Source organism: Neodiprion virginianus, chromosome 2 (assembly GCF_021901495.1).
Source record: "Neodiprion virginianus isolate iyNeoVirg1 chromosome 2, iyNeoVirg1.1, whole genome shotgun sequence".
Taxonomy (NCBI): domain Eukaryota; kingdom Metazoa; phylum Arthropoda; class Insecta; order Hymenoptera; family Diprionidae; genus Neodiprion; species Neodiprion virginianus.
Genome location: NC_060878.1, coordinates 8,178,258 through 8,205,904, shown reverse-complemented (window position 1 = coordinate 8,205,904; position 27,647 = coordinate 8,178,258). Strand labels below are relative to the sequence as shown.

The 27,647-nt window shown below is 35.1% G+C and overlaps 2 protein-coding genes across 6 annotated transcripts; both read left to right on the top strand.

The window, feature by feature from the left end:
- Positions 1–731: 731 nt before the first annotated feature.
- Positions 732–9,711, top strand: LOC124297318 (inositol polyphosphate 5-phosphatase E). Of its 2 annotated transcripts, none has more exons than XM_046748235.1 (6): positions 732–1,600; positions 5,275–5,587; positions 5,684–6,243; positions 6,372–6,837; positions 7,163–7,259; positions 9,313–9,711. In XM_046748235.1, the coding sequence occupies exons 1-6, from the start codon at positions 1,117–1,119 to the stop codon at positions 9,337–9,339; spliced, it is 1,947 nt and encodes a 648-aa protein (XP_046604191.1). In that variant the 5' UTR covers positions 732–1,116; the 3' UTR covers positions 9,340–9,711. The 2 variants fall into 2 exon arrangements, with proteins under 2 accessions (XP_046604191.1, XP_046604190.1); XM_046748234.1 differs by lacking the exon at positions 732–1,600 and adding an exon at positions 3,043–4,265.
- A 3,286-nt stretch (positions 9,712–12,997) lies between these two features.
- LOC124297313 (ubiquitin carboxyl-terminal hydrolase 7) lies at positions 12,998–27,625 on the top strand. 4 transcript variants are annotated; one of them, XM_046748214.1, is made up of 18 exons: positions 12,998–13,890; positions 16,000–16,098; positions 17,302–17,577; positions 17,668–17,786; positions 18,591–18,725; positions 18,838–19,032; positions 19,547–19,718; positions 19,857–20,049; positions 20,185–20,338; positions 20,659–20,853; positions 23,364–23,585; positions 23,855–24,149; positions 24,357–24,579; positions 24,663–24,830; positions 24,905–25,409; positions 25,533–25,604; positions 25,663–25,762; positions 25,896–27,625. In XM_046748214.1, the coding sequence occupies exons 1-18, from the start codon at positions 13,800–13,802 to the stop codon at positions 25,997–25,999; spliced, it is 3,318 nt and encodes a 1,105-aa protein (XP_046604170.1). In that variant the 5' UTR covers positions 12,998–13,799; the 3' UTR covers positions 26,000–27,625. The 4 variants fall into 4 exon arrangements, with proteins under 4 accessions (XP_046604170.1, XP_046604169.1, XP_046604168.1 ...); XM_046748213.1 differs by having other exon boundaries at positions 15,988–16,098; positions 25,669–25,762; XM_046748212.1 differs by having other exon boundaries at positions 15,988–16,098.
- Positions 27,626–27,647: the final 22 nt, after the last annotated feature.

Genomic DNA, 27,647 nt, shown 5'->3' with positions numbered 1-27,647 from the left:
ACTGTAGGATATACCTACGTAATAAAAATTTCCCGTAATTCCACATTATTTCTCGATTGAGTAATAAACGATATTTTTTCCTCATCGTAATCGCTTCGTATGAATTACTATAACGATCTTGCTTTGCTTAATTCAAAGATTTGTTTATCGATAAACTACGAAACTACGATCGCTCTAATTTTTATTGCTACTCTGTTCCGTAATTACGACGTATGTACACCTTACGCCCTGACCGTAAGAAAATGCAACCCGTATTGCACCACTGCTGTACCATTAACTGGGGAGACCTGTGTTTTCGATGAAATTGTACAATTCATGCGAAATTTTTTCATCAATACTTCAATCATTAAGAACGAATCGGTCCGACGTTCAAATTTAAAAATCGAACGTTACCTTGAAATTTGTATCGATCTAAATGTTTCTCCCGGGTGAAAGAATAATACGCTAGTATTACTGAAAATGTATTCATTAGAATCAATCCAGCGGGGCAAATGAAATTTCTTCGAAAATCATTACGGAAATTTTTATCCATGGGCTCTTTCGCTCCTGGCTACATGACTGTTCATTAATAATAACTACTATGCGCATGTTATGAAAGCGTGAACTATATGTATATTACGCCACTGCGTTATTACGCCATACAAACGCGGGAGAAATACTCGCATCGGACATGAGATGCAGGGATATGTTATCGGTTATCAACTTGTCGTAGTATTATCGTGATAAAATCAGCGTCAATGAAGTTAATCGCTAGTTTCGGGTTCTCGATAATCGTTGGAACGGTCGTCTTTTGTCGTTTCTCTTTTCAAAACGAGCGATTGTTTGACGTTCGAATGACAATAGCGTCGTCTGCTAGTTTGACAACTGCGCGCGGCTGATGCGCAGTGGTGTGGAAACATGGCACCCAAAGAAACGTCAATTTCATGGTCATTGATACGGAAATGAGTAAAATATCAATGACAGTAAGGGGCTTCGATGGTGAATATGGATTCACCGAGTACAAAGACGCCGGAGGTTTACACGAAGCCTAAAAAATGGATGTCACGGTCAGAGTCTGTTGAAAATCAAGCCAATTAAACACCTCGCAGAGCCACATATACACAACGTTATTGTATTATGGATCGTTCGGATGCTCACGACGCGCAGTCGAATCCCCCGAACATCAGCACAGAAATATCGCCGAAATCTAAACAGAAGAAAAAATCATTATGCCGAATGTTGATGAACAAGAAGACGAGGGTCGGGTGCCTGGAGGTTTCTTACAGGGACAAAGGCGGCGAAGGCGATTCGAACAAGAACTCAAAGACCGAACTCTCGCATCACGGTTCTCATACAAGTACCAAGTTATCGTTATGCTGCGCTATGACAGAACGCAGTAGAACACCGCCGCAAAGTTTGACCGTCAGTCGATTGTCTCCAGCCACGCTCAGTTGCGCCTCCGTCAAGTCCGAACTCGCCTATACAGCTGCAAATTGCCAGGTCGAGGCCTTTGTAGAGAAGTCCAAGACTCCGCCACCTGCCGCCACTCCAAACCCAAATCATGACGGGCATCTACTGCATAAAAACGAAGCATGCACAGCCAAGGAATCGTACGTCGATGGTAAATCATCAATCATTTCCCAGTCGTGTCTGTTATCTGCACGATAGTCTCTAGCATAACTTTGGACCGATATCAAATAGTTTATCACGCAACCTTGGTTTGCACAATCTTTTATCCTTGACTTGTGATTCTGGTCACTTGACCTCTAATTGCCACCGCCTACTGCACCGCTTTGCGAAAAAATTGGAACATTTTTTCTGTTCAAAAAGCTCATTTAGGGTTCGTACACGCAGGGAAAACCTGGGAAACTGGGAAAACTCAGAGAATTTCTTACAGCAGGGAAAAGTCAGGAAATTTCGACTTTTTGAATTAAGACTGGAATTTTTAGTCTGTCGAAGAGTTAAACTTGTTCTTATACAAAGTGCTATCGATTTTGAGAAAAAAAAAATTGTACTTATGAGTTTGTTTCATGGCACCACTTCATAGATTCTATGTATATTACTGAATACCAAACCTTCTTTTGTTTTTTTCTTTTGGAAAATCGCAGGCTGTTTTTTGTAAATTGATAGTCAGATAGTAAGATATTTACTAGGTAATACTGAAGGTATTAGTATTAATTTGTTAAAAAATTGTCGTAATTCAGCAGTATGTTTCTTGAAAAGATATTGGAAACATGCTATTTCAGGCTGGAATATCTGGAAAACTTGGGAACTTCAGATTTCAAAAAGCGTACGGACCCTGTCACTTAATTTCCATCTACTCTGTTATTTTTAAAACTTCCTTCTCCTTTGTAACGTTGTGGTTATACCTGTTGCTCATTTGTGTGTAATCTTACGATAAGTTATTTCAACACTTTTACTTAGATAAATATAAAAGGCTTGTGACATATCTGTCACTGATTTGTACAATATTTCCAATTACGTTTACAAAAGAGCAATACTTTTTATTAATAACAGAAGATTCGATCGCCTGAATATTAGTATTCAGAATAAAATAATAAATACACACAGAAACGGAAACAAAAAGAAGCTAGTTGTAAGTAACGAAAAAAAATTAGGCAAACCTGCCTACGTAATATTTGGCAAAGTAAGTTCTCGAAATTTACTCAAAAAATTAGTATTACTTTATTTTTCATTATAATATGTAAGATTAAAAAAGGAGCTAAAAAAAAATTAAATAAAAATAGTAGGAAACGTAAATAATATTATAGTTAGCACTTCCCAATTAGCAAATGTCAGGCAAACTAAAACAGATCATTTAAGTTGAAATTTACGCGATAATGAAAGAAATTAGAACTCGTGTTACATTAAATAAAATGACTGGTAAAACTCGAATTAATGAAAAAATGTTTGGAACAAGGGGGAGGAACCATCCAGTCAATATTTGGCTGAATGGAAGTTTTCATTACACGTACCTTACATAGAATGTTCCCTGGTAGCTCCCCTCTTTTGCACTTAGGAGGGGGAGTGGTTTTCCATGCCTATATACAGTTATACAGTTATCTGTGTTGGTGGAGTGTGAATGTTTGAGTACATCCATACATCAGGACTGGTCTGTTCAGTATTGAGCATTCCACGCCGGTTTAGTGTGAAGCTATCTTCTTTGGGGAGTGGATATCTTTTGTGGAGAGCAGTGCAGTGTTGAAAACTTGAGTATGGTAAATTGCGTTTAATACGTGAATGTGTCGAAATGTCTAGCTTGAACAAAGTGTGCAGAAAGGAGTCATTCCTAGACAGATTTACTGGATTATTTAAAAAGAAAAAAAAGCATAAATCTACCAGCCGGTCCCCGAGTCAAGGCCAAACAAACAGCGAGGCACTGGAAGAGGGACGGTACACACAGGGAACGTCTAACAGTTCCGAGCATGGAGATGAGAAAAAAAAGGTGATCACTTATGCAGCAACAAGTAGTTCTGAAACGTCAAACTTGTCGTCCAGTATTGATCCGACTAATGTGTTTACCGCCTGCCCAAATAGTGGGGAAAATAACAAGCCGGCTACACATCAGGCTAGTACAAGTCGAGCGAATGGTACAGCTGACGGGAAAGATTCCAATCAGAGTAATGAGAAGCAGGCGAGTTCGCACTCTAAATCTGACGTTTCAAAATTGAAGAATGGATCGAAAAATAATTCTTTTGAAGAATCGAGGCTCGTCGAGGCCATTAATAATGATTCACGGATTACAAAATTGATTATCAACAATACTGATAGCAAAATATTAATCAATCATCTTGATGACAGTTCGAAAGGAAATAATTTCAACACTGCACCTGCCGAGACGAAAGAATCGAAGGATGAAAAAGTATCGTCTGAAATTATGAAAAGAAAATGGTTCAATAACGAGAATGTCGATGTCGTAACGCAACAAAATCAAGTTGCGGTAAAGTCGGAAAAACTAGAGAGGAAGGAAGAAGAAATCTTGCAAATCCAAACTGAAATTCAGCAATTAAATATAAAAGACGTTACTGCTCTCCCAGAACCTTCACTCCCGAAAGATAAATTGATTCAACTGAAATTACATGATGGAGAATTCCTTAGAGAAGAAACGGTTTTGCTAATTGAAGTAGAAAAAAATGCTCGAGATCCAGAAAACTATTATTTCACAACTGGGAAATACGCGTCATACTTTCTTTTAGCAATAGAAAGACAGTATTACGATCCTTCCCAAGTGTACAGCATGGTTCGTTATCACAACGATGAAGATTCGGATGATTCTGATTGGGAAGGTTCTGAATTTTTGAAATTTACAATTATAATTACAATCGAAATTTTGCACAATTTGTGAACAGTTTTAAACCTGTCATTTGAACGGCTTTCAATGAAGGAGGGAAGCTCATTATTCGTGGCAGAAGTTAGAAAAAATAGAAAGGAATTGACAACGATTTCGACTCTACGATTAATAATAGCCAGCGGGAAGATTTGACCTTGATCATAGCTTACGCTAGGAATAGCTTCGCTGTAGCCCCGCCTTTTTTTAATCGAGGTACTTAATTTGCAAAGGTCAAGGACAATGTTCTTTTCAAAGAAGAACACTTGTCATGTTACGAATCATTCTCTGGTAAAACGGGATTAAAGTAGAGGTCTTGCAAGTTTTATGAATAAATTACATTTATACTCATGACAATCACTTCACATGCAATAACTGACATGTATATTTACACACACCGACACATGTACATTTCACAATACATGCCCGTGTACAGTTTTCCACAATTCCGAATGATTGCGAAACTTAATTCCTTTCAATTGCTTTCAATTTTCTCCTATTACCCATGACCGCATGCCAGGCTATCGTTCTAACAATTTACAACACGTTAGTCATTGGTCTAGAAATAAGAATAGGTGTATATTTATTCCTGGCGTGGGCAAGTTTTTTTTCCAATACCTTGACCCAAGATGCTACATAGGATCGTAACTTACGCTGACGTCAATGTAACCAATTTTGTTTCACGTTTATTATGATAATGAGGAATGCGATTGTGACTCCAGAAATCGAATATCCACAGCACAGCACAAGCTATACACTGTTTGTTTTTCTTTTACTTTTTTCTTTCACACTTTTCAACTACCTAAGGCCAGAGTTACGTTGTAGTTGCACTGTAGCTGTTTTACTGTTCGGTGTGAAACGATACTCCAATGCATGTTATCGATCGATGTCTACATGTAAATACCACAATTTAATGAATAATCAATGTTTCCTCCCTCCCAAAAAAAAAATCAAAAAAAAAAAAATAGGTGGAAATTCGTCACCCGAATGTACCTCTCCCAACATACAAGGTAGTATGAGACGCCGTTTGTTACATCGACGATCAGCTGATAATTTGATAGTAAACTCGCCAACAAATTCAATGAGGCACTCTAGCCCAGAATCGGTAAAAAGTGCTCCGATACAACTCAAGCCAAGATCAACATCGCACGATACCTTGTCAAAGAGGAAAGATAAACAAGGAAATCAAGCAGATGGAGTTTCTATGGACAGTCTTGCAAAGCAGTCGCTACTTGCTGCCCAAGTTCTCAATCTTATACCAGCTCAGAAAGCAAGAGACAGGTATGCGTTTGAAGAATAAATTGATTGGTGGATAAACGATTTTTTCACGTCTATTGCAAAAGTACTGACTCAATCGAATCTTATCGAAATTTTCAGAAACTTTCTTCACGGGCGAGTCGCAGCTAATTCTTTGTTAGGTCCAGTCGAATTGGAGAAGGTTCTTCCAAACAGGGAGATAAAAATATTCGTTGGTACGTGGAACATGAATGGACAATCTCCGCCTAAAGAACTTAACGACTTTATGTTACCATCCTGTATGGAAACGATTCCTGAAATGCTGGCTATCGGAACACAAGAATCTTGTTCTGAACGGACCGAGTGGGAGGCAGCTTTGCAAGAAACTCTGGGTCCCTCACACGTTTTGCTAACAAGTACTGGACTTGGAACGTTACATTTGGCATTGTTTGTAAGAAGAGATCTTATATGGTTTTGCTCCGTTCCGGAGGACTCTTACTTTTCAACCAGACCAGGCACTGCGTTCAGAACTAAGGGAGCTGTGGCCTTAGCCATAATGCTATTTGGAACGAGTTTTTTATTTGTTACTGCTCACTTGACGGCGCACCAAGACAAAGTAAAAGAAAGAATAAACGATATTAAAAGAATTGTAAGAAATTTGGATCTGCCGAAAGATTTACCGACAAGAAAACACAGCAAAGGTAAGTCCAAAGCAATTGAAAGTATCCTTATTGATTCATATTTCCGTTCCTTTGTAATTTATTTCTGTTAACAGATTTCGCATCATATAAAATATGTTATAATAGATTGACTGTAAAAAATATTACAGATGTGACGCAAAATTTCGATTGCGTTTTTTGGTGCGGGGATTTAAACTTTCGTTTGGCTCAACCGCGAGAAGAGGTAATTCAATGGATCACAGACACCCGATTTCCGCAAGAAACTCCAATAAATTTACACGCCGATCAATTGTGTACAATTCTGAAAGAAGGATCCGTTCTTAAAGGTTTTAAAGAAGGTGCGATAATGTTTCCGCCGACATTTAAATATGATCCAGGAACCCAAAACTTTGATTCAAGCAACAAGCAGCGTATTCCTGCCTACACAGACCGAATTCTTTTCAAAGGAAAAGACCATAATCGAGACCACGTACAAAGAGTTAACGAGAGCACAAATTCGTACAAAGATGGTACCTTAGAATGCCTAATATACGATTCTGTACCCAGTATTTGCACATCTGATCACAAACCTGTTTGGGGAGTTTATAAAACGATACTTCGACCAGGAATAGATACGTGAGTACAGTTACCTTTACATTTTGTATTCCGAACAGTGATGCTTTGTTGCGCCATCTAATCCTCAAGTTTTGAAGGTGTGTTTTGAATATAGATGACCCCTTTAGTAACTTACTCTCATGTTCATCCAACCCCACTAAATCTGTCAATCAAATTTAATAATCATGTTTAATAATTATCAATTCAATAAACATTGTTACATCGTTGCTCTAGCTTCAAAGTGTCTGCAGAATTACACCACAAATAAGAATTAACAACTTAATCATCACTGTAACAATGTCATTGAGATACTAATAATCATCCGTATTATATCTGTTTCCTTTAGTATTCCGTTGGCAGCTGGATTGTTCAACCGAGAGATTTATTTGGAAGGTATAAAGAGGCGAGCAGCCGCAATGGATGATTCCCCCGGAACATCAAGGGTTTGTTCAATTCAATGATAAACTAATTTCAGGTTTCACTACTAGGATGAACCAAGGAACAATGATGGAATAATGAAATATTCGTTAGAGATACGTTAAAAAATATATTTTCTGCTTATTGAAGGACGGGAAAAAGTCAACATTTTTATTTTAATTCTTCGCATACATTTCATTAGTCAATTGCTCGATAACTCTTGAAAGGGAGTTTGGGCTTTGTAAGATAAGCTGTTACTGAATAGACGTATTATTTTATCTATATATTGTTCGACAGCGTCACAGCTTTGTCTTGCATCTATTTTTCTAATTTATTTAAAATGGATAAAGAACATCTAGTCAATTTACAATTAATAGATTGTATTGTTGTTTTGAATAATCAGTATTTTTCGAAGGTATTATTCGGCCATGTTTGCACTGGAGCAAATCTGCCATAAACACAGTGTAACGTGTTTAACACGTGTTAAAATGTTTTAGTTTTCTGAGGGAATTTTGCGCTAGGTCATTTTTTTTTTAATCCTTGCGTAATTTTCTTAGTATGTACATTAAACTGTGTCTTGGTTCTCTAGATATATTACACGGGTGATTTACTCCGATAGATCTTTACATATAAGAAATTTATTTACGATTTTTTAAATTTTACTGCACTCATTGACAATGGCGCAAATTGATTACTAACCATGATATTAAAGGTTGAATGAAATTCGTCGATGATTGTTTATTTCTCGGACATGAGTTCTAAAACTAAACGGAGTGAAAGAGAGAGTATCAATATTTAATTATAATATAGTGTTCACGTACGAACTGCACAAAGACAAACAATAAGACAAAAGTGCTCGTACTACTGCTGAATTTTATTATATACACGTATGAATATATATTCTAATACTGGAAGAATAAGTTCCTATCTATTAAGTTACCTCAAAATAGAAATGATCGACCCAAACGGCCATATGTGTGTGCAGAACTTTATCACAGCTAAATTATTTAAAACACATACGTGCAAGTGGCAAAGGAGAAATATTCTCAACAATTTGTATGAAAAGGCCAAATTTTCTGTTATCCCAATCCAGGTGACTATACCCCTGATAAACACAAGAACCGAAAAAAAAACAAAATATTTGATAAATTTTGTAATCCTAAAAATCCTGAGCATTGATTTTGATTTCTTGCTAGAAAATGATCAACCGCTGTTTCTAATCGTAACTTAAACCGTTGACATAAGTAAACTTTTGATTTCCTAATAGATTATACAATAATAAACGGCATAATAGATATAAATACACCATTGCAGACTAATATATTTTCAGCCTTTTGTAGTAGGAGCACGTATATTAAATAATTGCGAACATTACCTATGTGATAGCAAAACTAGTCCGTAGCATAATTGACAGTATTTTTTCTTAACATTGATAATGTCTCCGAAACGTTTGATTTTACTTGACTTATTAAAAAATACTTCACGTATTATATATTTTGATATTTAATACGTTGCATTAATACCATAGGAAGTTTCGCTGATTGTGATATGAAAATGATGAAATTGACGGTACTCTTGACCAAAATACAGGGCCAATGTTTTCCTTTTATTTGCACTTTTTTTTTTTTATAGTAATAAAAATAAGTCTTGATCTTAGTAGTAATTGTAATTTTAGTATAAAGGTATAAAAGTTAGAAAAATCTATAGACAATGTAAAGTGCCCAGACAACTTTCTACCCTGTAAGCGTATAGTGTAATAACTAACACAACACTCCCAGATTTTTACCAGGTGCACTGTATAGTCGTCGATCTAAGATCGCTAAATTATGTATCTTTACTACATAGTATACTGAATATAATTATTTATAAACACGTAACCGCAGCTTGTTTTATAAAGAGTAATAGAAATCTTGAAATGATACAAATTATCAAGATATTTGAAAGAAAATTTATTTGAGTTTTGCATTCGGTAGCAATAAATTGACTTTGTCCTACTCTTTAGGCAGCAAACTGTAAATGCATGTACGTGTGCATACGCATTTATAAGTTTCAATTCCTCATGTTATTCCTGCTTTACAGAAGAATTCAAGAAAGGCAACCCCGTAGACGTTAGGCATACACAATTACCGATGAATCAGCCACTACATTATGATGAACTTTGCATTGTTCCTTCAGAATTATACATATAATTATTAACTCCTTACGTAAATTCTTCTTATCGCGTAACTATTAAATTTCTGTATCTCGGGACCAGATAATGTTATGACGAGATATACTTTCCGATTTCCCATTACTCTACTTCTTTAATATGCTTAAGTAAGCTATCAGACATAAAAAGTAGTTCAGCTGTACAAATTTTATCATAGTAGTTTTACTTGAGTTCAATACAATTCGAAGCGATGGAATACTAATTTATTCACTGGATGTTGCCTGAAGTTTTGTTCCATTAAGTTAATCACTGATCTTTGGAATTTCGAATACATTTAAAAAAAGTCATTACGAAACATCCGGGTATTGAGAATATATCATACCACAGCATACGCGACTAAGAAATTTGATTTTAATTCCTTGTCTAGCCGATATCTTGAATTTTTTTTCCTTTTATTCGGATTCATTAGCAGTGAAGATATTATAGCTGGAATTATTATTTTGATTAAAATTCATTGTACATCCTGTGATGAAAATTACTTCCATGTCCGTAGCGTGTGATCGATGAATGACAATGTTTCATGCACTAGACATTATATGTAGAAATACATACTTGAATGTGCGTACGATTAAAACTTATAGTTGAGAATCCAGTCAGGAAGGAAAACAAGCAATAGCAAGTATGCTAACCTTAGTAATTCAATAGTTATCTCAATCTATGAAAAAAAGATTTCAATCGTTTTTACTCTTTATTCAGTATTTTCTTAAGCAGCTAACTAATATTTTTTAATTTAAGATGACGCAGCATTGGTTTTTTCTAAATATCATTGACTGATTGAGATTATGTTGAATGATATTAACGTTGGTTCTTAGCTATTTATACCAATAGAAAAAAACTGTACGCAGATGAAGTAATCATTGATATAAGCATTTTTCATTTACGACTCTGTAATATCTAACAATAAGCGGGCCAACTGCTGCTATGCAGAATTGACTTTATGAATTACCTACTTTCCATGTTAATTGTATTTTTATACAATGGATACTTTTTCAGCGTTTTAAATTTCACTTCACTTGTAAATCTGAAAATCTACTTACTGTCAGTACAAATCTGTACATCTCGGATAGTTGAAAATCATTTTCACGAAATTATCACTGACATTTTTCTACCTAGTATCAAAAGTGATTTTATAAAATTTGCCCTTTCAACTTTTAGAAATGAGCTGCAAATGGTCCATCTGAATATTCTTAGGAGTTAAATGTGTTTGAACACGCAAGTGTTTCTAAATGTGTTGTTGCCAAAGTTTGATACAAAGATAACCGTTTTGCAGCCCGCCTTACACCTGCCTTATATATAAATCGTCACTCATACGACAGGACTTTCTTTGGCACGCTCTGTATACAGTGTTTAATTTTTCTATTTAAAATTCTCTGTAAATATATGTTCACTATTTGAAAAGCAAATCTATATCCCCAGCGCAAATAGTAGAAAGTGTAAAGGGATCCACCCTCCTGCAGACACTAGCTTTGTCGCGAAAATTCAATTTTAGCCCACTTGACAAATTAAGTTTACTACAAAATAACATTAGAGTAAAATTATAACTCTCTACACCACAAATACGTATTATATGATATTTTTCCATATTATTTCTGTAATGTAAGCTATAGTGCAAGGTTGTGCTTTGATATCTATTAAAAATTTGGTTCAATGCTAATTATAAATAATTGGAAAGTCCAGCAGAGGTTCGTTAATATGATACATCTGCTTTGTCTCATTTCCAACTCTGATCAAATTTGTCCAGAGGAAAATTTTCAAATTCTGATTTTGACAAATTTTCTATTAGCCAACTTTCGTTGGGTTAGGAAAGTGACAAATCTCAATAACATGTACCAGGCACATATTAGAAATAATTTATAAACTTATAGTTGTATTGTTTTTAAATCGACAATATGTGTATTCATTATGTGAAATTTTTTTAATCATCTTTCCAAATAAATTCTAAAATTTATGATATTAAAGAATTGTGTTTGAATGATGCAAAATTTTTTTCATTGTTGTTATTGTAATAAAAGTTATAAATTAACAATTCACTCATTTCGCATGCTCCAAACTTGCGGTACATTAATTCATTCATGTTAATTCAGACACACTCGGATCAGATTAGATCGTAAGATTGTAGCAATAATCCCTTCTATCTATAAATAAAAAAATTTCATGATAACTAAAGAAAACCGTGTCACATACGTTGCATCCTATCTCAATGATTCGGACTTTCTACATTGTAAACAATACGAAAAAGCTACACAGGAACAAGTTCGATTTCTATAATTCTACAATTCATGAATTATAACGGAATTTCAGGATGGTTAAATGCGGTACTATTTGGATTTGTTTACAGTTTTTGTTTCCGTATTGAGAATAGAATAGAAAAATATAGATTATATTGAACGTTATCGTTATGATTCATGCTGAGACAAAACCGTTATTTTGCGATTTTGGAATTGTCTGAAATTCAGTATACCTTAATAAATTAAAACATGTTCATCTTTCGAAATATTAGTTTCTTCAAAATCGTTATAAAATTTAAGAAAATAGTGGTTTTTCCCCAATGTTTCGTTCCGATAACGTTAAACTTCTAACTTTAATCTCGTAAATAGAAACCGTATACAAAGTTGAATAGGATCGTATTTATCTATCCGACATTTTTTCGAGGTATAACTGTCACGTAGAATGACACTCGAATTCGGAAAAATTTAAAGTAGGGAAATCAAGAAGAAAAAAGGCAAGACCACCAAATGCCGAGATTTTGCTTGATCGTTGTCGTTATGTGATGGCTCCGGATTCCGCTGATATATGTTATATATAAGCAGGCAATTCCTACTTGCCAAACAAAAAAAAACCATCCCTAGTTTCCAAAATTTTTGACTCTCAATCCTGCAGAGTCATTCGCCCGTAAAGCTTTATCAAGACTAGTTATGAGTGGGCATCATTGCCATACATAACATAACCTCCGTATGCCGTATATATTTAATTTGTTGAAATATTTCACGAATACTTCAAACGCAATAAAAGCGCATGTAATAAATGAAGTCAAACGATTCATGAAAACTCTTATTTAGGTGATTGCGAGAGGTTATATTATGCTAGAGTTAGGTTATGTTTTGTTGTATTACGCCGACGAACCGTCGTGCCGAGAACCCGGATGTTGGGTGAGGATGAGAGTGAGGGACTACATTTCGAGATGGTAAACCTTTCTTGCGCATATGAAGCTATTTTCAACCCCTCTTGTGACAAGCATCGCGATATCCGTCATCCCGCCTGTTTTTAAAATAAATGTTACTACGGCAATTGTGCTCCAAAATCACGGTTTTCCCATGAGGTGTACGGAATGCGGAGTACATCTGAATGCACAATCGCACACATGTGCGACTCCGCGTATAGTAGGATGATGAGTGGATGGGACGCTTCGGTAACGTTCTTCAATCCCTTCCTAGCAAAAGCCGGGCGATTCACGGTTCAATTCCGTGGTTTCTTGGTCCGTCGTAACATACATACATCCATACATGCATGCATGCATACCAGTGCGCGCGAATTCCATTGTCCCTTGAGCCAGACGTCGTCTGTCCACTGCGGCAATAGGGACGCCATTTTGTTTATTTTCGCGTGAAGTGCCGAGGTTCTAGTACGGAGTTGACGAACCCGACGACACAACTGCAGAACTCAGGCGACTTACGGTAGAGAGGAAAGTAGAGAATATAAGATAAATGCGATAAGTGTTGGAAGAATCGAACAGGTATTGTCTAGAAACGTAGAGAATCGTCGATAAAGTCCGATTGTTTATTCGTCGGCGTTATAAAAAGCGGTCTTGATTTTATTCGTGCGCGAATCGTGGTGAGATATATGTTCGGAAAGTCCCTCCTCGAAGCGGGGGCACGCGACAGCCGCAGAAATTGGGCGCATCGCAAGCAAGCACCAATCGTCCAGCGGTAAATTGACGGTGTCCGGCCGTAGCAGCGCCGCGAGCAGCGATTTCCCCGTCCTAGGGTTGCAGAAAGATACCGTGGGGCACCCCAGGGATCACTACACGGTCCTAGGGGTCCGTAAGGTCTATAACAAGGTAGTTAAGAGCCGGAGGCGACCGCGGAACGACAACGAGAATTACGGCGGCGGAGGCGGAGAAGAGGAAGAAGAAGAGGAAGACGACGACAACAACGACGACGACGACGACGACGACGACGAGAACGCAGATTCTGGTAAAAGGGGTAAAACATATCGAGGGGTATACGAGGAGTCGGGCAAGCGGTCACCGCGACAGCCGACGGCTGTTATTAATCACCCTGAAGAAGACACCTCGTCGCCGCTAGTCGCGCGCGAGGTCACCGGTGCCGACAACACGACCGTCAACATCGGCCTCGCTATGAACCACGTCAACGACAAGGAGAACGTCAATCAGTTGAACCCCAACCCTGTGCAGGTCAACGAAGTCGAAGAAATGGACACCCAGGAAGGTAAGGATCCCCGACTTTACCCAGCCCAATTTATCGACATCCAAATATAGGTGCACGGATATGTTTCCGAAAAAAAAAAACATGCGTAAAGCAGACCATAATAACGAGAACAACAACAACAATAATAATAATATTAATGTTAAAAAACAAAAAAATCACACCTGTGGAATTTCGAGATTTTCAGCGAAATTACAGTAGTCGACAATTTTAATAACAGCAGATTTGGTATTGTTGCATTAATATCATCACCATAACCTATCAGAGAAGGAGACCCTGCGCCGTCTTTTTGCGAAGGTGAAATCTTTGGCGGTGGGTATATGGGAATTAAATGCGATATATAGTACCCGCAACCCGATACCAGAGAAAGAAAGATCGAAGAATGTTGACTCATCTAAGACGACTACTATGATATTTTTGTCATACCTACCCTATTTGACGCTTGTCATTAACACTTGCGGAAATAACAGTTACCTTTGTTGCACAACTGATATTTATACACGTGCACGGATGGAGAGTTCGATTCTGCATTTGTAGTGTGCGAGTGTAATATTTTACTGATTGACGTTAATTACAATTGACTGTTGTTTGGTAATCGGTAAATAGAAATCCAATAGCATTAAAATAAAAAGAAGAATCGTTGAATGACAACAGAGTTAGACTGGCAAAAGCGCAACTGCCATAAATTGTTCAAATGTTTGTTGTTTTGTGCATCAGCACCAAGAATTGTTATAAAATTATTCTTGTATGATGTAATTACGTGTTTTATACTCGGATTGACGGAAAAAATCACTTGACAACTGATCTCTAATATTTTTACCCTTCCCTCCCTACGCCCCTCTCCTGTATGATATGAAATTTCCTCCATTTGTAATTTCTATGCTCAGTTGTCAATCAGTTCAACTTGAAAATTTTACAATATATATTATTATTTCAGTCTCATAAAAAAAACTCGCCATAAATTTAGATTTCATGAATATAAACACCTGCTTTTGCTGCAAACTCATCGAGAAATTGATTAATCCACAGTGTTTCTTTTCATCAAATTTTCTTAGACATGGGAAGAAAGTTATGACGACGCAAATTTAACCGCGCTCGTACCAAGTGAATGAACAATTTTATATCAATGTTTCTAACATGACTATAATTTTACTATACAACGACGTTTTTGTAATTTCCATTTTTTGGAGATTTTATATTTTAATCATTGTGTATGAATCACTACATACATTTTTCTAATTTTATATTTGTTACAACAACGATTAATGCGCTGATTGTAAAATAGATTCTATCGTCAAGTGATATATTGTGTATCGATATCATTTACGAGCACAAGTTCCAAACACGTTTTATTTGTCAACCTAATTGGAATGTTAATTAATGGATTAAAGCCATGCCTTAGAAATTTGTTTTTCTCATTTAGAAATTTATATTTTTTTAATAATTATTCTTTTTTCCAATTCAGGTTAGTGAATTCCACAATATTTTGGCCACTGTTAGCGGTATATTGTCCGCTACTAAAAATAGATCACACAAATACCACCACTACACTAACCACGTGACTATCAGTTTTTTTGTCCTCTTTTTTTCTTTCACTTTTCTTTCACGTTGTTATGATGTATTGACATTTTTCATGTAAAGTACTCAATTTAGTTGGTTAAATATACATCCAATAGTATCTTTTCTAAAAATGATACGTCAGCTAAGGTTCTGGCATAAAAGAAGCCATCTAAAATTTAGTTGTCTAGATAGAAAGTGATTTTTCAAGGGAGCCATTTTGAGATTGACATAAGATTGCTGGATTTTTAATCATAGAGTCAAAATTGAATGAACATTAAGTTTGTAACATCAATGTAATGATTTTTCAAATTCAACTCATTTAAAGTTGTTTTGAACTTGCGAACCAATGATCTTCTTAAAAAAATCTTTGGTTACATTACCATGATTAACTTCAATACTGTAAAACTGAAAGTATTTGTAAAATTTTTTTTTAGTACGAGATGTTATACTTTTTGCACTTGTAAAAAAAAAAATGGTACTGCTAATTGAAACCGAGACATAATCCGACTATCGATAGCATAAATTGAAATTGATTAACAGTTGAATCTATAGAGACGCAGAACGACGGTGGAGGAGACGGAAACGAGACTCGTCCAGTCAACGGAGAGCCAGAACCTGCCTGTATCGTACAAGACCAAGACATGGAGGAAGGTGCGATGATCCACAATCAAGCCTTCTTATCCCACACTGTAGATTAATACTGTTGAATATTTTCGTATAATTTCCAAGAGCATGACTATGGGGAAAGTTAACATCTTTAGACATTATTTCAAGAGCTTTTGTAGAATTATTTTAAACAAAAGTTTGTTGTTGGCGGACCTTTAAGTAACGGTACTTTCCACAAAAGAAGAGGAAAATAGAAAAGCACGCTATCCTCGCAGCTAATTTCTGAATCCTAATTGCAAGTGTTGTTCAAAGTTCCTTGTTCGAAATCATTTTCTAATTTTTGCTTTTCTTCATTTCTCTTCTCGTTTTGCAAGGGTTGTAGATGGTATCATCAGTGTAGGACATGGAGTGGCATGTAAACAATAATTATGATCCAATATTGCTCGTCTTTACGTTCAGTGCGTATCAAATGCAATTTTAGTCACAATTTGGGCAACTGCAAACCTATAATTGCAATCAGTTGTTACTTCTTAATCAGTGAAATTTATTTTTGAAAAAAAAATCTTGAACTGACACGGTGAATTGTAACTAAGAATTATTTTTTGCCTCTCAAATTTCGCATTTATGTTCGATTATTGATGAGAACTGTAAACAGTTTCAGCAAAATTAAAGATAGTTTATTTCTCGCCAAAAATTATCAAGCACAAAACATGCATTGATTTTTGATGAAATAAAGATTGTCTATATGCCTTGCAATCCTGCCGAGATTAATATTGATGCATGGGACTAATGTGGTGTCAATGTAAGCTGTTCAGTAGACGTTAATTCCCATATTATTATATCCGATGTATGGGACTGAAACTCTTTATGGAATTTTAGAAATTAGATCGATCAAGCTGTACATTCTTGTGGACAGATTTACGACAAGACGAATTGATTTGTTTTTGCTGCAAGCAATCTTTCAAAGAATTCATAGAAATTCAATAGTATTATCCATCATCATGTAGCTGCTTCAAGTGTGACCTTCAATCTGTTGATGATGTGATTGACAAAGAACCCAATGTACACTTCAGTAATGGAATTTATATGAATATAAACGTATATATGATAAACATATCAATAATTTTCTACTTATTAGTAATACTGAATTATTAACTCACCTACTGTTCCATATTTCTGCATGAGACTCTGAGGGGCAACTCTTCAAACGTTATTTTCCCAAAAAAATGTATTTCATTCTTGTTTCAGACGAGGCAAGGTCAGAGGCAACTTTCCGCTACACAGTGGAAAATTTTTCAAAGATGAAAGACTCCCAGCTATCGCCACCTTGCTACGTGCGTAATCTCCCATGGAAGATTATGGTAATGCCTCGTAACAGCCAGACGCAAGAACGCCAATCGCAGCGGTCTCTGGGCTTCTTCTTGCAATGCAACGGGGAAAGCGAATCGGCTTCATGGAGTTGCTACGCAGTCGCAGAGCTCAGGCTCCTCTCCCACAAGGAGGGTCAAGAACCTTTCAGTAGAAGTATGTTTATAATTAATTGATGTCTTTGTTTTAAAAGTAGACTGTATCGAGACTCGTTTCGATTGCTACAAAATGATTATTATTTCGCAGAAATTCAACACTTATTCTACAGTAAGGAAAATGACTGGGGATTTAGCCATTTCATGACTTGGCAGGATGTACTTGAGGTGGACAGAGGCTATATTAAGGATGACTCCATCACGCTTGAAGTGAGTGCCAGTTTTTGATATTTAAACTCATTGTACATATGCAGATTATTTGTGTATTTATTTAATCAATCTTCTTCACTATAACTTCGATCTGTAGGGTTTTATAGCCGCGATAAGTAAATGTGCTTTTTTACTCGACTTCTCACTCCCATTCGACGACCACCTCTTTAACAATAGAAATTTAATCAGTTTAACGCTTCGTATTTCTAGTCTTCTGACCTTGCATTTATAAAAAAGTTCTTGATTCTGGGTTATGTAAAAGTTATGAGGAGTATCACGACATCAAGCTTCGATTGAATGTTTAACCCACATTTTGTTCAGACTCTGTGATTGCTTTTGTGTGTTAATTTATGCAAACGATACTGAGGTTGCTTATTTTCTTTCACATTCGGTCATTGGTCGTCATGTGCAAGCACCAATGTCATTCACAATACCGTATTAAAAACAATCGTTTAACCCTTGTCAGTTTAACATTTTCATCTAAATTATTATGGGCTTGCAACTAGCACTGGCTACATGGATGAAGTCGTTGTGGGATTATATTTATTGCCTTCTCAATTCTAAATTCAAGGTCTGTGTCGTCGGTAATAATAGTTTGTTACTCATTTCTCCACATATACTTGTATAGCACTGACTTATTATAATACCAATTCACCAAATATTTCACAGTGCGACAAATCCACAATATTATAATATAATAATATTTCAATTCAGAGCAAGACTTTCAAAAAATATGTTTTTTTATTCCAAGGTGCACTAATTATTATTCATTTTGTATACTTATTGTCGATGTGTGACTTTTAGGTCCATGTGGTAGCAGATGCGCCGCATGGTGTTAGCTGGGATAGTAAGAAACACACGGGATATGTCGGTCTTAAAAATCAGGGAGCAACTTGTTACATGAACTCACTCTTACAAACCTTGTATTTTACTAATCAGGTGAGTCCACATCAAAGAACAATTTTACTGTGCCAATGTTGACACGTTGGTATATTTATCACACTTGAACTGTCATTTTATACATAACGTTACAATTCGTTCATATTTTCAGTTACGTAAGGCGGTGTATAAAATGCCAACAGAGAGTGACGATTCTAGCAAGAGTGTGGCATTAGCTTTACAGAGGGTATTTCACGAACTGCAATTTTGTGATAAACCAGTTGGTACAAAAAAATTAACCAAAAGTTTTGGATGGGAGACACTTGACTCTTTTATGCAACACGATGTGCAAGAATTTCTCAGAGTTGTAAGGAAATTGTCTACCAGCATCCTGCCAAGGATGTGTATTCAAATAACTGTGTATATGTGATAAATGGTCTGACGTTGAGACCAAATTTATTGCTCATTGTAATACTGTGTAACATCATGTATTGCATTACCAAAGTTGTCTATGTCTTCCTCTTTCACCACTCAACTTCTTGTTTATCGTTTACTTTTCGATTGGCTTTCTCTTTGAAGAATTATAGAAAAAAAAAATTTGCTCCTCACTGTGTTTGTTGCAACATACCCAAGAACGAAAGGAATATCGAAATTTCATTACTTCCACTGTACAGCTATTCACACAGTTATTTGTGTACACAATTAAACACACATTACATATATTCAAAAAAAAGAAAAAAACAAATGGCAACAATCACATTTTTACCATATGTTTATATACGTCTGTTATGACATCCTTGAGCAAAGTCAACTTTTTTCTTATGATGTATCACGTGTATTGATGGATCTTTATTTTTTTTTTTTTTTTTTACAATTTATAGCTTTTGGATAAACTGGAAAGTAAAATGAAAGGGACATGCGTCGAAGGGACAGTACCAAAATTGTTTGAAGGAAAAATGGCTTCGTTCATCAAATGTAAGAATATAGACTACACATCAACCAGAGTGGAAACGTTCTATGACATCCAACTCAACATCAAAGGAAAAAAGAATAGTAAGTTCGTTTACTACATTGTGCAAATACTAATAATCACATCAAATGACACTTGGCGTAAAGTGTTTAGCTTTTCTTATGGCAGACAATTACCACCTGGAGCATTGGATTATCATTTAACTGATTTAAAATTTTCAGTCGATGAATCTTTCAGAGATTATGTAAGCACAGAAATTCTAGATGGTGACAACAAGTACGATGCTGGTGAGCATGGGTTACAGGATGCTGAAAAAGGAGTAATATTTTCGTCTTTTCCACCTGTTTTACACTTACATTTAATGCGCTTCCAATATGACCCAGTAACAGACTGCTCTGTGAAATTTAATGACAGGTTTGTATTTCTCTAAATTATAATAATAAAAGTGTTGTTATAGATCATTTTAGCAGTACAATTTTTCAAAAGAATTTACGTTATACAATGATATTACTATTACGGTTTCATTATATTTGAATGGGGCTTATGCAGGTTCGAATTCTACGAAAAAATCAACCTTGAGCCGTACCTTCAGGTCCAAGAATCAACAAGAGCAGATTACACACTGCACGCAGTTCTTGTCCATAGCGGTGATAATCACGGAGGACATTATGTTGTATTTATCAATCCAAAAGGAGACGGCAAGGTGAGTTTAACTTGTTGAACGTCTTATTTAGAGTAGAAGTTGTTTACGTACTGAACTCGTATTAGCAAAACACAGCTTTGAGCAATTTTGACGGAACTAAATTTAAAGAGTGTTGAGCAATTTCTTACGTATGAGCCATTTATTTTTTTACTAGTAAGTAATTTTACAGAGGTTTCTTAGGTGGCAGAAGGTGTGATGCGGAACAATATTACTCGTTTCTGTATATTTACATTCGTTCAGAAGATCGTTGATGATGTTTCCCATTACGAACCGTCCAAAATTTTTTTTTATTTTCCTACTAATATATATTTTTTTAACAGTGGTGCAAGTTTGACGACGATGTGGTTTCAAGGTGTACAAAGCAGGAGGCGATTGACCATAACTATGGAGGCCAGGACGAAGACATGTCCATGACCGTGAAGCATTGTACAAACGCGTACATGTTGGTTTACATTCGTGACTCAGAGCTTAAGAATGTCTTACAAGAGGTCAAAGAAGAGGACATACCTCAAGAGGTCAGAAACGTCCTTCAAAGAGAGCTTTCGCAGGAGTTAAGCGACTTTGAACGTGACAAAGACGCTACAGACACCAACAATGATGCTAATATAGAGGCGACAAACATTCGTCCCTGCACGCAAAACATACGAAATCCAAATCTTTACATACATGATTTTTAAAATATTTGATTAGGCGCGCTGTGTAAATTGATTATGTTGCATTACTACAGAATACCATTCTCATTATGGTGATAATGACTGAGATACAGTTCTTTGTTCTAATTATAAATGACCAAAAACCACAGCTATAACATATCCGTGATGAATAATTATTGCAAAGATGTCGAAGCAAAAACGTTACGACTAAACACTCTGCTGTCTTTTCGATCAATTTTATATTGATAAATTTTTTATCAACCAATTATTTTAATTGCAAATTTTCTTTCATAAGTTAGTTAATTTCAACTTTGCTTAAAAAAAAAAAAAAAAAAAAAAACAATTGAAAATTATGTCAATCTACGAGCTTTATGTAGTATACGTGCGAATGGTATCTGTAGTGACTATTGATCATATACGACTATGAATGAAATACGAGCGACTGAGTTACTTTGTTACAATTGCATAGCTTTGAGTCATAATTTAATTGCCTTGTGGGATTTTTCATTATTTAACGGCAATATAATACTTATTTGAAGACGGGTTGCAGAAAAAAAAAGAAGAAACTAAAATAACCACACAACAAGACTCGTAAGATAATATCTAAATACAAAAATTTGACACAATTGACAAAGACGTGCTGTTTCGACATTGGACTGATGAAATTTGCTTAAGATGAAAATTGTATTATATATGCTTAAAATTAAAAGGAAAAAAAAATTGTATTATAGCTAGGAATATTTAGAATGAATCGCATTTGGGACAATTGAATGTCGCATAATTTTTTTTTGGGGGTTGGGCGAATTTTTATCGAACGGATCAGGAAAATTTTCAGATTACATACCTATTATACATATGATTTAAGATAACAGTTAGCAGAAAAAAAAAAATTTTATATAAAGTATTATACATGAAGAAAACGTTTAAAAAAAGAACTATATCTTTCTTAGCAACAATAGCTTCCTTAACATGTCTTCTAATCTATATACACTGTTTGTTATTGACTAGGAATGTTTAGAGAAACCAAAATATGGTGTGGATTTCACAATCATTTGGTGTATGTTCTTTTATTTCGTGATTCACCCAAGTCCTTTTACGCAAATAGTTTCTGAAGATTTTGACAGTTTTTACCAAACATTCACAGTTTCTTTTTTATCGAGAAAAAAAAAAACGACAGAGAAAATATCAAGAAAATAGAGAGAAAAAAATCGAGGAATAAATAATTAAATGACTAACGAACAAAATTTTCAGTGTTACTAGAGATATTACAAGTATTAACAGATGCTTATTTATTTGTTGTTAAATATTAATAAACACGTAAAAAACAAATGGAATGAATTTATAATGGCTGTAATCGTCATCCCTTGGAGTTATACTACTATTTTATATATACTAAAAAAAAAAAAGAAATAAAACAAAATAAACTGTTGGATGTTCATGAAAACTACGAAAGTCACTCTTGTGAATTATTTTTACAGTTTGCGAACTCGAAACTAATTTCAACGGTTTATTAACAGAGTTTATTATTGAATAAGCGGTTCACAATATATGATGTTTGGTTTAGATTCAAAATAACAGGCATAAGATATAGGGGGATATAGGGTACTATTAGTAGCCCTCCACACTACCGAAGTTACGCTATACAATCTTAAAATTATACAGCAAGACCATAAAAACTTGTAACTTATATAATTTACATACGTAATATACAGGGTAACGAGAATTCTGGGGTCATACGTAACTGGTTTTGATTCGGTTGAAGAAATGGTGATTCAAAAGTTTGATATGTTCATTTTTTACCAAACGATGGGGCTTGTCAGTTCTAAAAGTTTCTCATAAATTTTGATAATTGTAAAATAATTGTTTAAAGCATTACTTTTTTTTTTATCATAAAATTGTAAAGCAATCTTTATTTTTTTAATTTGCACTCTAGTATTTAATTTTTTGCCCAAGTATGAATAATTATGACTACTTATAAGATCCCTGTATACTACTTGTGTAACTTGTATTAGTGTGTGTATAAGATCATACTTGTACATTTAGGATTTGTGATCTTTGATTACCAGCATAGCCGTATCCACTGCTATCAGCTAAATAATTTTAATTTTGTAAACGCGTAGCTGGGTAGTCGGTATAGCGGCAGAATAACAAAATTAAAATTACTTGGTTGCGAGAAGATCATCTAGTCTTTTGAAATTCCGAATGTATCATTCCCGAATTTCAAAAGTACGATGAAAGTTGAAATTTCTCATAAAAAATATTTGAAACTTTGAAGAAATGGAAACAAATATTGATGAAAAAGAAAAATGAATCAATTTTAAATGAAAATAAAAATTCTATACACCTGGATAATTTTAATTTTGTCGGTCTAGCTGGTGGACAGGCTGCAAGAGGAGAAGAGAATGGAACAAATACGAAGAAAGGAAAGAAGCGAGGCTTACTTGTACATGACTGTTAACGTCCTTCTCGAGGACAGCTTCGACGGCCATCAAGGCAACGACCTCTACGATCCTGAACGTGCACTCTACCGTGTTTTTCGTGTACGCAAACAGACCACCCTTAACGAGTTCCTAGAACAGCTCAGCGAAAGTCTGGTGAGTGTTTGAAAAAGAATTCAATTCAAAGGTTCAAAATAGTACTTCTAAAAAAAAAAATGTACAAAAAAGTTTCTAACTAATCTTCCAACTCAATCCTATAATGATTAAACACAAAAAAAAGACTTTGAAAATTCTATTTCAATTTTACGGTAAGTAATAAAATATTTGATCTGAGTTGTCATTACCGATAATATTGAACAACATCTTAGCTGTACGAAAATTTTCAAAGATTTTCGTGTATGTTTAATTAACAAAAATTTTCACAGAAATATCCGATCGAACAAATTCGTGTGTGGCCCTTCAGTCTTCGCTCAAATCAAACTTGCAGGCCGACACTTATCGAGTTGGAAGCAGATTTACACAAACCGATAAACGAGTGCGCGGAAAATGTGAATCCTTGGAATGTTTTTGTCGAACTTGTCCCACCAGACTCTGGCTTAACCGCGCTACCCCCTTTTGACAAAGACACAGATGTACTATTATTCTTCAAACTATACGATCCTAAGAATAAGAAAATACACTACTGTGGTCATCACTATATGCCAGTGACAGCAAAAGTTCGTAAGTATCATTCTAATCCCCTAAAATAGACGCACAATGGGTAAATGTACACATAAATACCAAATATTGAACCGTATGCTTAACGTTTGATATTTCTATTTGCAATAATTGAAATAATTTTTCCCTAGCTCGTCACAACGAATTGCAATCGATACCATAACTATTATAATTTGTACTGACGCATTGTTAAAACATTTTCATCAACAGAGGAACTCATTCCGATCCTCAATGAAAGGGCTGGCTTTCCTCCGGATACAGAGCTCGCATTATACGAAGAGATCAAGCCCAACATGGTAGAAAAAATTGAAAATCTGACAGAGCCGTTGGAAAAGGTACTTGAAGAATTGATGGATGGAGATATAATTGTCTTTCAAAAAGAGGAACGTGACACAGAAGTTTATGAGTTGCCCACATGTCGGGATTACTTCAAGTAAGTTGAACTTGATAGTTGTTTTACACACTGTGAAAAAAAAAAGAAGTCGCGTTTAATACAATTCTTGCTTCTTTTTTCAGGGACCTGTTTTATAGGGTAGAAGTAACGTTCTGCGATAAAACAATAATTAATGATCCTGGCTTTACAATGGAACTATCGCAAAGAATGACATATGATCAAATTGCAAAGGCTGTTGCGCAGAGAGTAGGAACTGACCCATATCTCCTCCAATTTTTCAAATGTCAAAAGTAAGACTGTCTTATGATTATTTCGTTCAATGTTCACCAGATGAATCGCTTCTACAATTCTAATACAATTTCAGTTACAAAGACTCACCTGGGCATCCGTTGAGGTGTACATTTGAAGGAACTCTAAAAGAATTAGTTGCTTACTGCAAGCCAAAAACAAAAAAAATTTTTTACCAACAATTAAGTATTCGAATTAATGAGCTCGAAAATAAAAAACAATTCAAATGTATTTGGGTGGGACCTTCGCTCAAGGAAGAAAAAGAACTGATTCTATATCCGAACAAAAATGGCACGGTTGTTGATTTGTTGGAGGAAGCTAGAAAGCAGGTCGAATTGTCTGAAAACGGTTCTGGAAAATTGAGGATATTGGAAGTAAACTGTAATAAAATTTTGCCCGGACCGAAAGATGATGTTCCTTTAGACAGCTTAAATACTACTGGCACTAAAACGTATAGGATAGAGGAAATACCACGAGACGAATTACATTTGGCTGAGGATGAGATGCTAGTTCCTGTCGCACACTTTCATAAGGATATCTTTTCCACGTTTGGAATACCTTTCCTGTTCAAAATGAAACATGTGAGTTTTGAAAATTTGTCGCAGACGTTTTTTTGGCTATTCAATATTTCTCAATACCCTCTCACAGCATGGTAATACCACTTTCGTTCGCAAACTCAAAACTCTAATAATACGCGTTTTCAGGGTGAACCTTTCGCCAAATTCAAAGATCGATTATTGAAGAAACTTGGTGTGCAAGAGAAGGAGTTTGAAAAGGTAAGCAATTTACATAATCCATGAAAATATATAATGAGAATTCATAAAAACTTTAAAGTTTAAGTTTGCCGTGGTTACGTTGGGCAAGCCGCAATTTATCACTGAAGATCCAAGCTATTTCATCAATTTGTCCGACTTCCGAACTCACCCAAATCAAAGTGAGTACTCGTAACCACGTTTTTCAGAACAGTCAAAATTTGTTTGTTCAATAAAACCGAAAGAAAATGCTAGATTTGAGTTTCGTTTCTATGGGCACAACACATATTCATGATTTTTCTTTCTCAAACACAGGTACAGCGTTGCAAAGGACTTGGCTCGGCTTAGAACACGTTAACAAGGCGCCAAAACGTTCCCGAATCAACTACCTTGAGAAAGCTATAAAGATCTACAACTAGAATCTAATCACCGAGGATGAAATTGAGCAGCCACACACGTAAATACATTATTATATAGCTCTTTGTACAGTAAGAGTGATATATTTGCCGCACGATGCCAAGATTGGAGGACGCGTAACTATTCAGTTGTTCAGCTAGATAACAAGCATATTTTAAATAATATTCTATTAATGATATTAAGTGATATAATTCTGAGCTTCGTGTATACGAAGAGAGCGATTGTGTCGAACGTGCGACGTGATGCAAAGTGGGGAAAAGGTTGCAAAGCCTTTCTTTTTTCGAAATAATAAAAGTTTTATGCAACTATAGTGCTTCAAGTTTCTTTTAGTTCCTACGTACAACATTTAATGTATAACACTTCTTAATGCTCTAATTTTACTCTACATCTAGCGCTTAGCTTTGATATTGTCTTGGAATATTACTTAGTTGAGATGAAGACAAAAAGAGAACAAATCAATTTTATGCATACTCGATACATGTTTCGGCTCGTTCTGTTACTCTGATCTTCTAATAATAATGCTTTCAAATATTTCTTCCATCGAGACTGACCGATATAACTTTTTCATGTATGTTGGATACAGCGATTGAATACCAAACTTTACTTAAAATCTCTAAATTTTTTTGTCACACTGACGGTTTCTTCAAATATTTGTTGTGCAAGGAACTAAGAATCACGAAAGGTTGCTTAAAATATGATTCATCTACCTAACTATTAACGAGACTCAATCTTCGAGCATATTATAATGCTAATGTAATATTTGTACTATGAACTCTTATACTCGTCCACCATTGCTAGGAAGTGGAGTTTCCCGTGTAAGTATATATATGTATATATACATGCATATATATATATATATATATCAGAGTTCTAAATTTTTTTTGCATTCAGATTGTTTGGAAAGTGGACGCTGATTCAAATTATGAATGATTTCTGGTGCAATTTATTGCTAAATAGAATTTTGGTATAGACGACACCTGACACAACAGACAAATTATCTGATCAGATAACATCAATATTTGGTGATATTAAGTGCGAGAGAAGTCTAAGAAATAATAACATCATTGATAATAATTGTCTAGTATAAAGTATATTAAAGGTAATAATGGTGTCATTCAGCTGTGAATTATTAACCAGTAATTAAACAGCAATTTTTTTTATGACACATTTGGTGCAACGCAAGAGTCATGAGAACTTTTTATTATCGTTTAAAATAATGTATATGTATATCGGTATTAAATAGTAAGTAAAATTATCTTCATAAAAGTAACAGTAATAGTACCCAACAATTTATTATCTCCGCAATTGATTCACAAAAATTGGATTTTTGCAAACGTTTCTCCTACAATGAATTGTTTTCTTCATCTACTTTGTTCGAAAGGCGAAGATTTATGAAGTGTTAGACGTAAAATTCCTTTTTATTGTTTATCAATGAAATAAAAAATGCAATTAAAAAAACAATAAATAAATGGAACATAACTGATGTCAATAAGCATAACTTAATTGTACAAACTGTATGACACCGCCGCATTTGGATAAATTAAGAAAAAAAAAAAAAAATCCCAGATTATAACACATTGCCTGTACTCATTTCCTAATTAATAAACTCAACAATGTGTAATCTAAAACTACATTTTTTCGTTACGCAAG

Coding starts and splice junctions, on each gene's coding strand:
- LOC124297313 (XM_046748212.1), top strand. CDS start 13,800: ATGAACCACGTCAACGACAAGGAGAACGTCAATCAGTTGAACCCCAAC. Junction 16,099..17,301: donor AGACCAAGACATGGAGGAAG/GTGCGATGATCC, acceptor TTCTTGTTTCAG/ACGAGGCAAGGTCAGAGGCA. Junction 20,854..23,363: donor AAGAGGACATACCTCAAGAG/GTCAGAAACGTC, acceptor TTGTCGGTCTAG/CTGGTGGACAGGCTGCAAGA.
- LOC124297318 (XM_046748234.1), top strand. CDS start 3,230: ATGTCTAGCTTGAACAAAGTGTGCAGAAAGGAGTCATTCCTAGACAGA. Junction 4,266..5,274: donor GGATGATTCTGATTGGGAAG/GTTCTGAATTTT, acceptor AAAAAAAAATAG/GTGGAAATTCGTCACCCGAA. Junction 5,588..5,683: donor GCTCAGAAAGCAAGAGACAG/GTATGCGTTTGA, acceptor CGAAATTTTCAG/AAACTTTCTTCACGGGCGAG.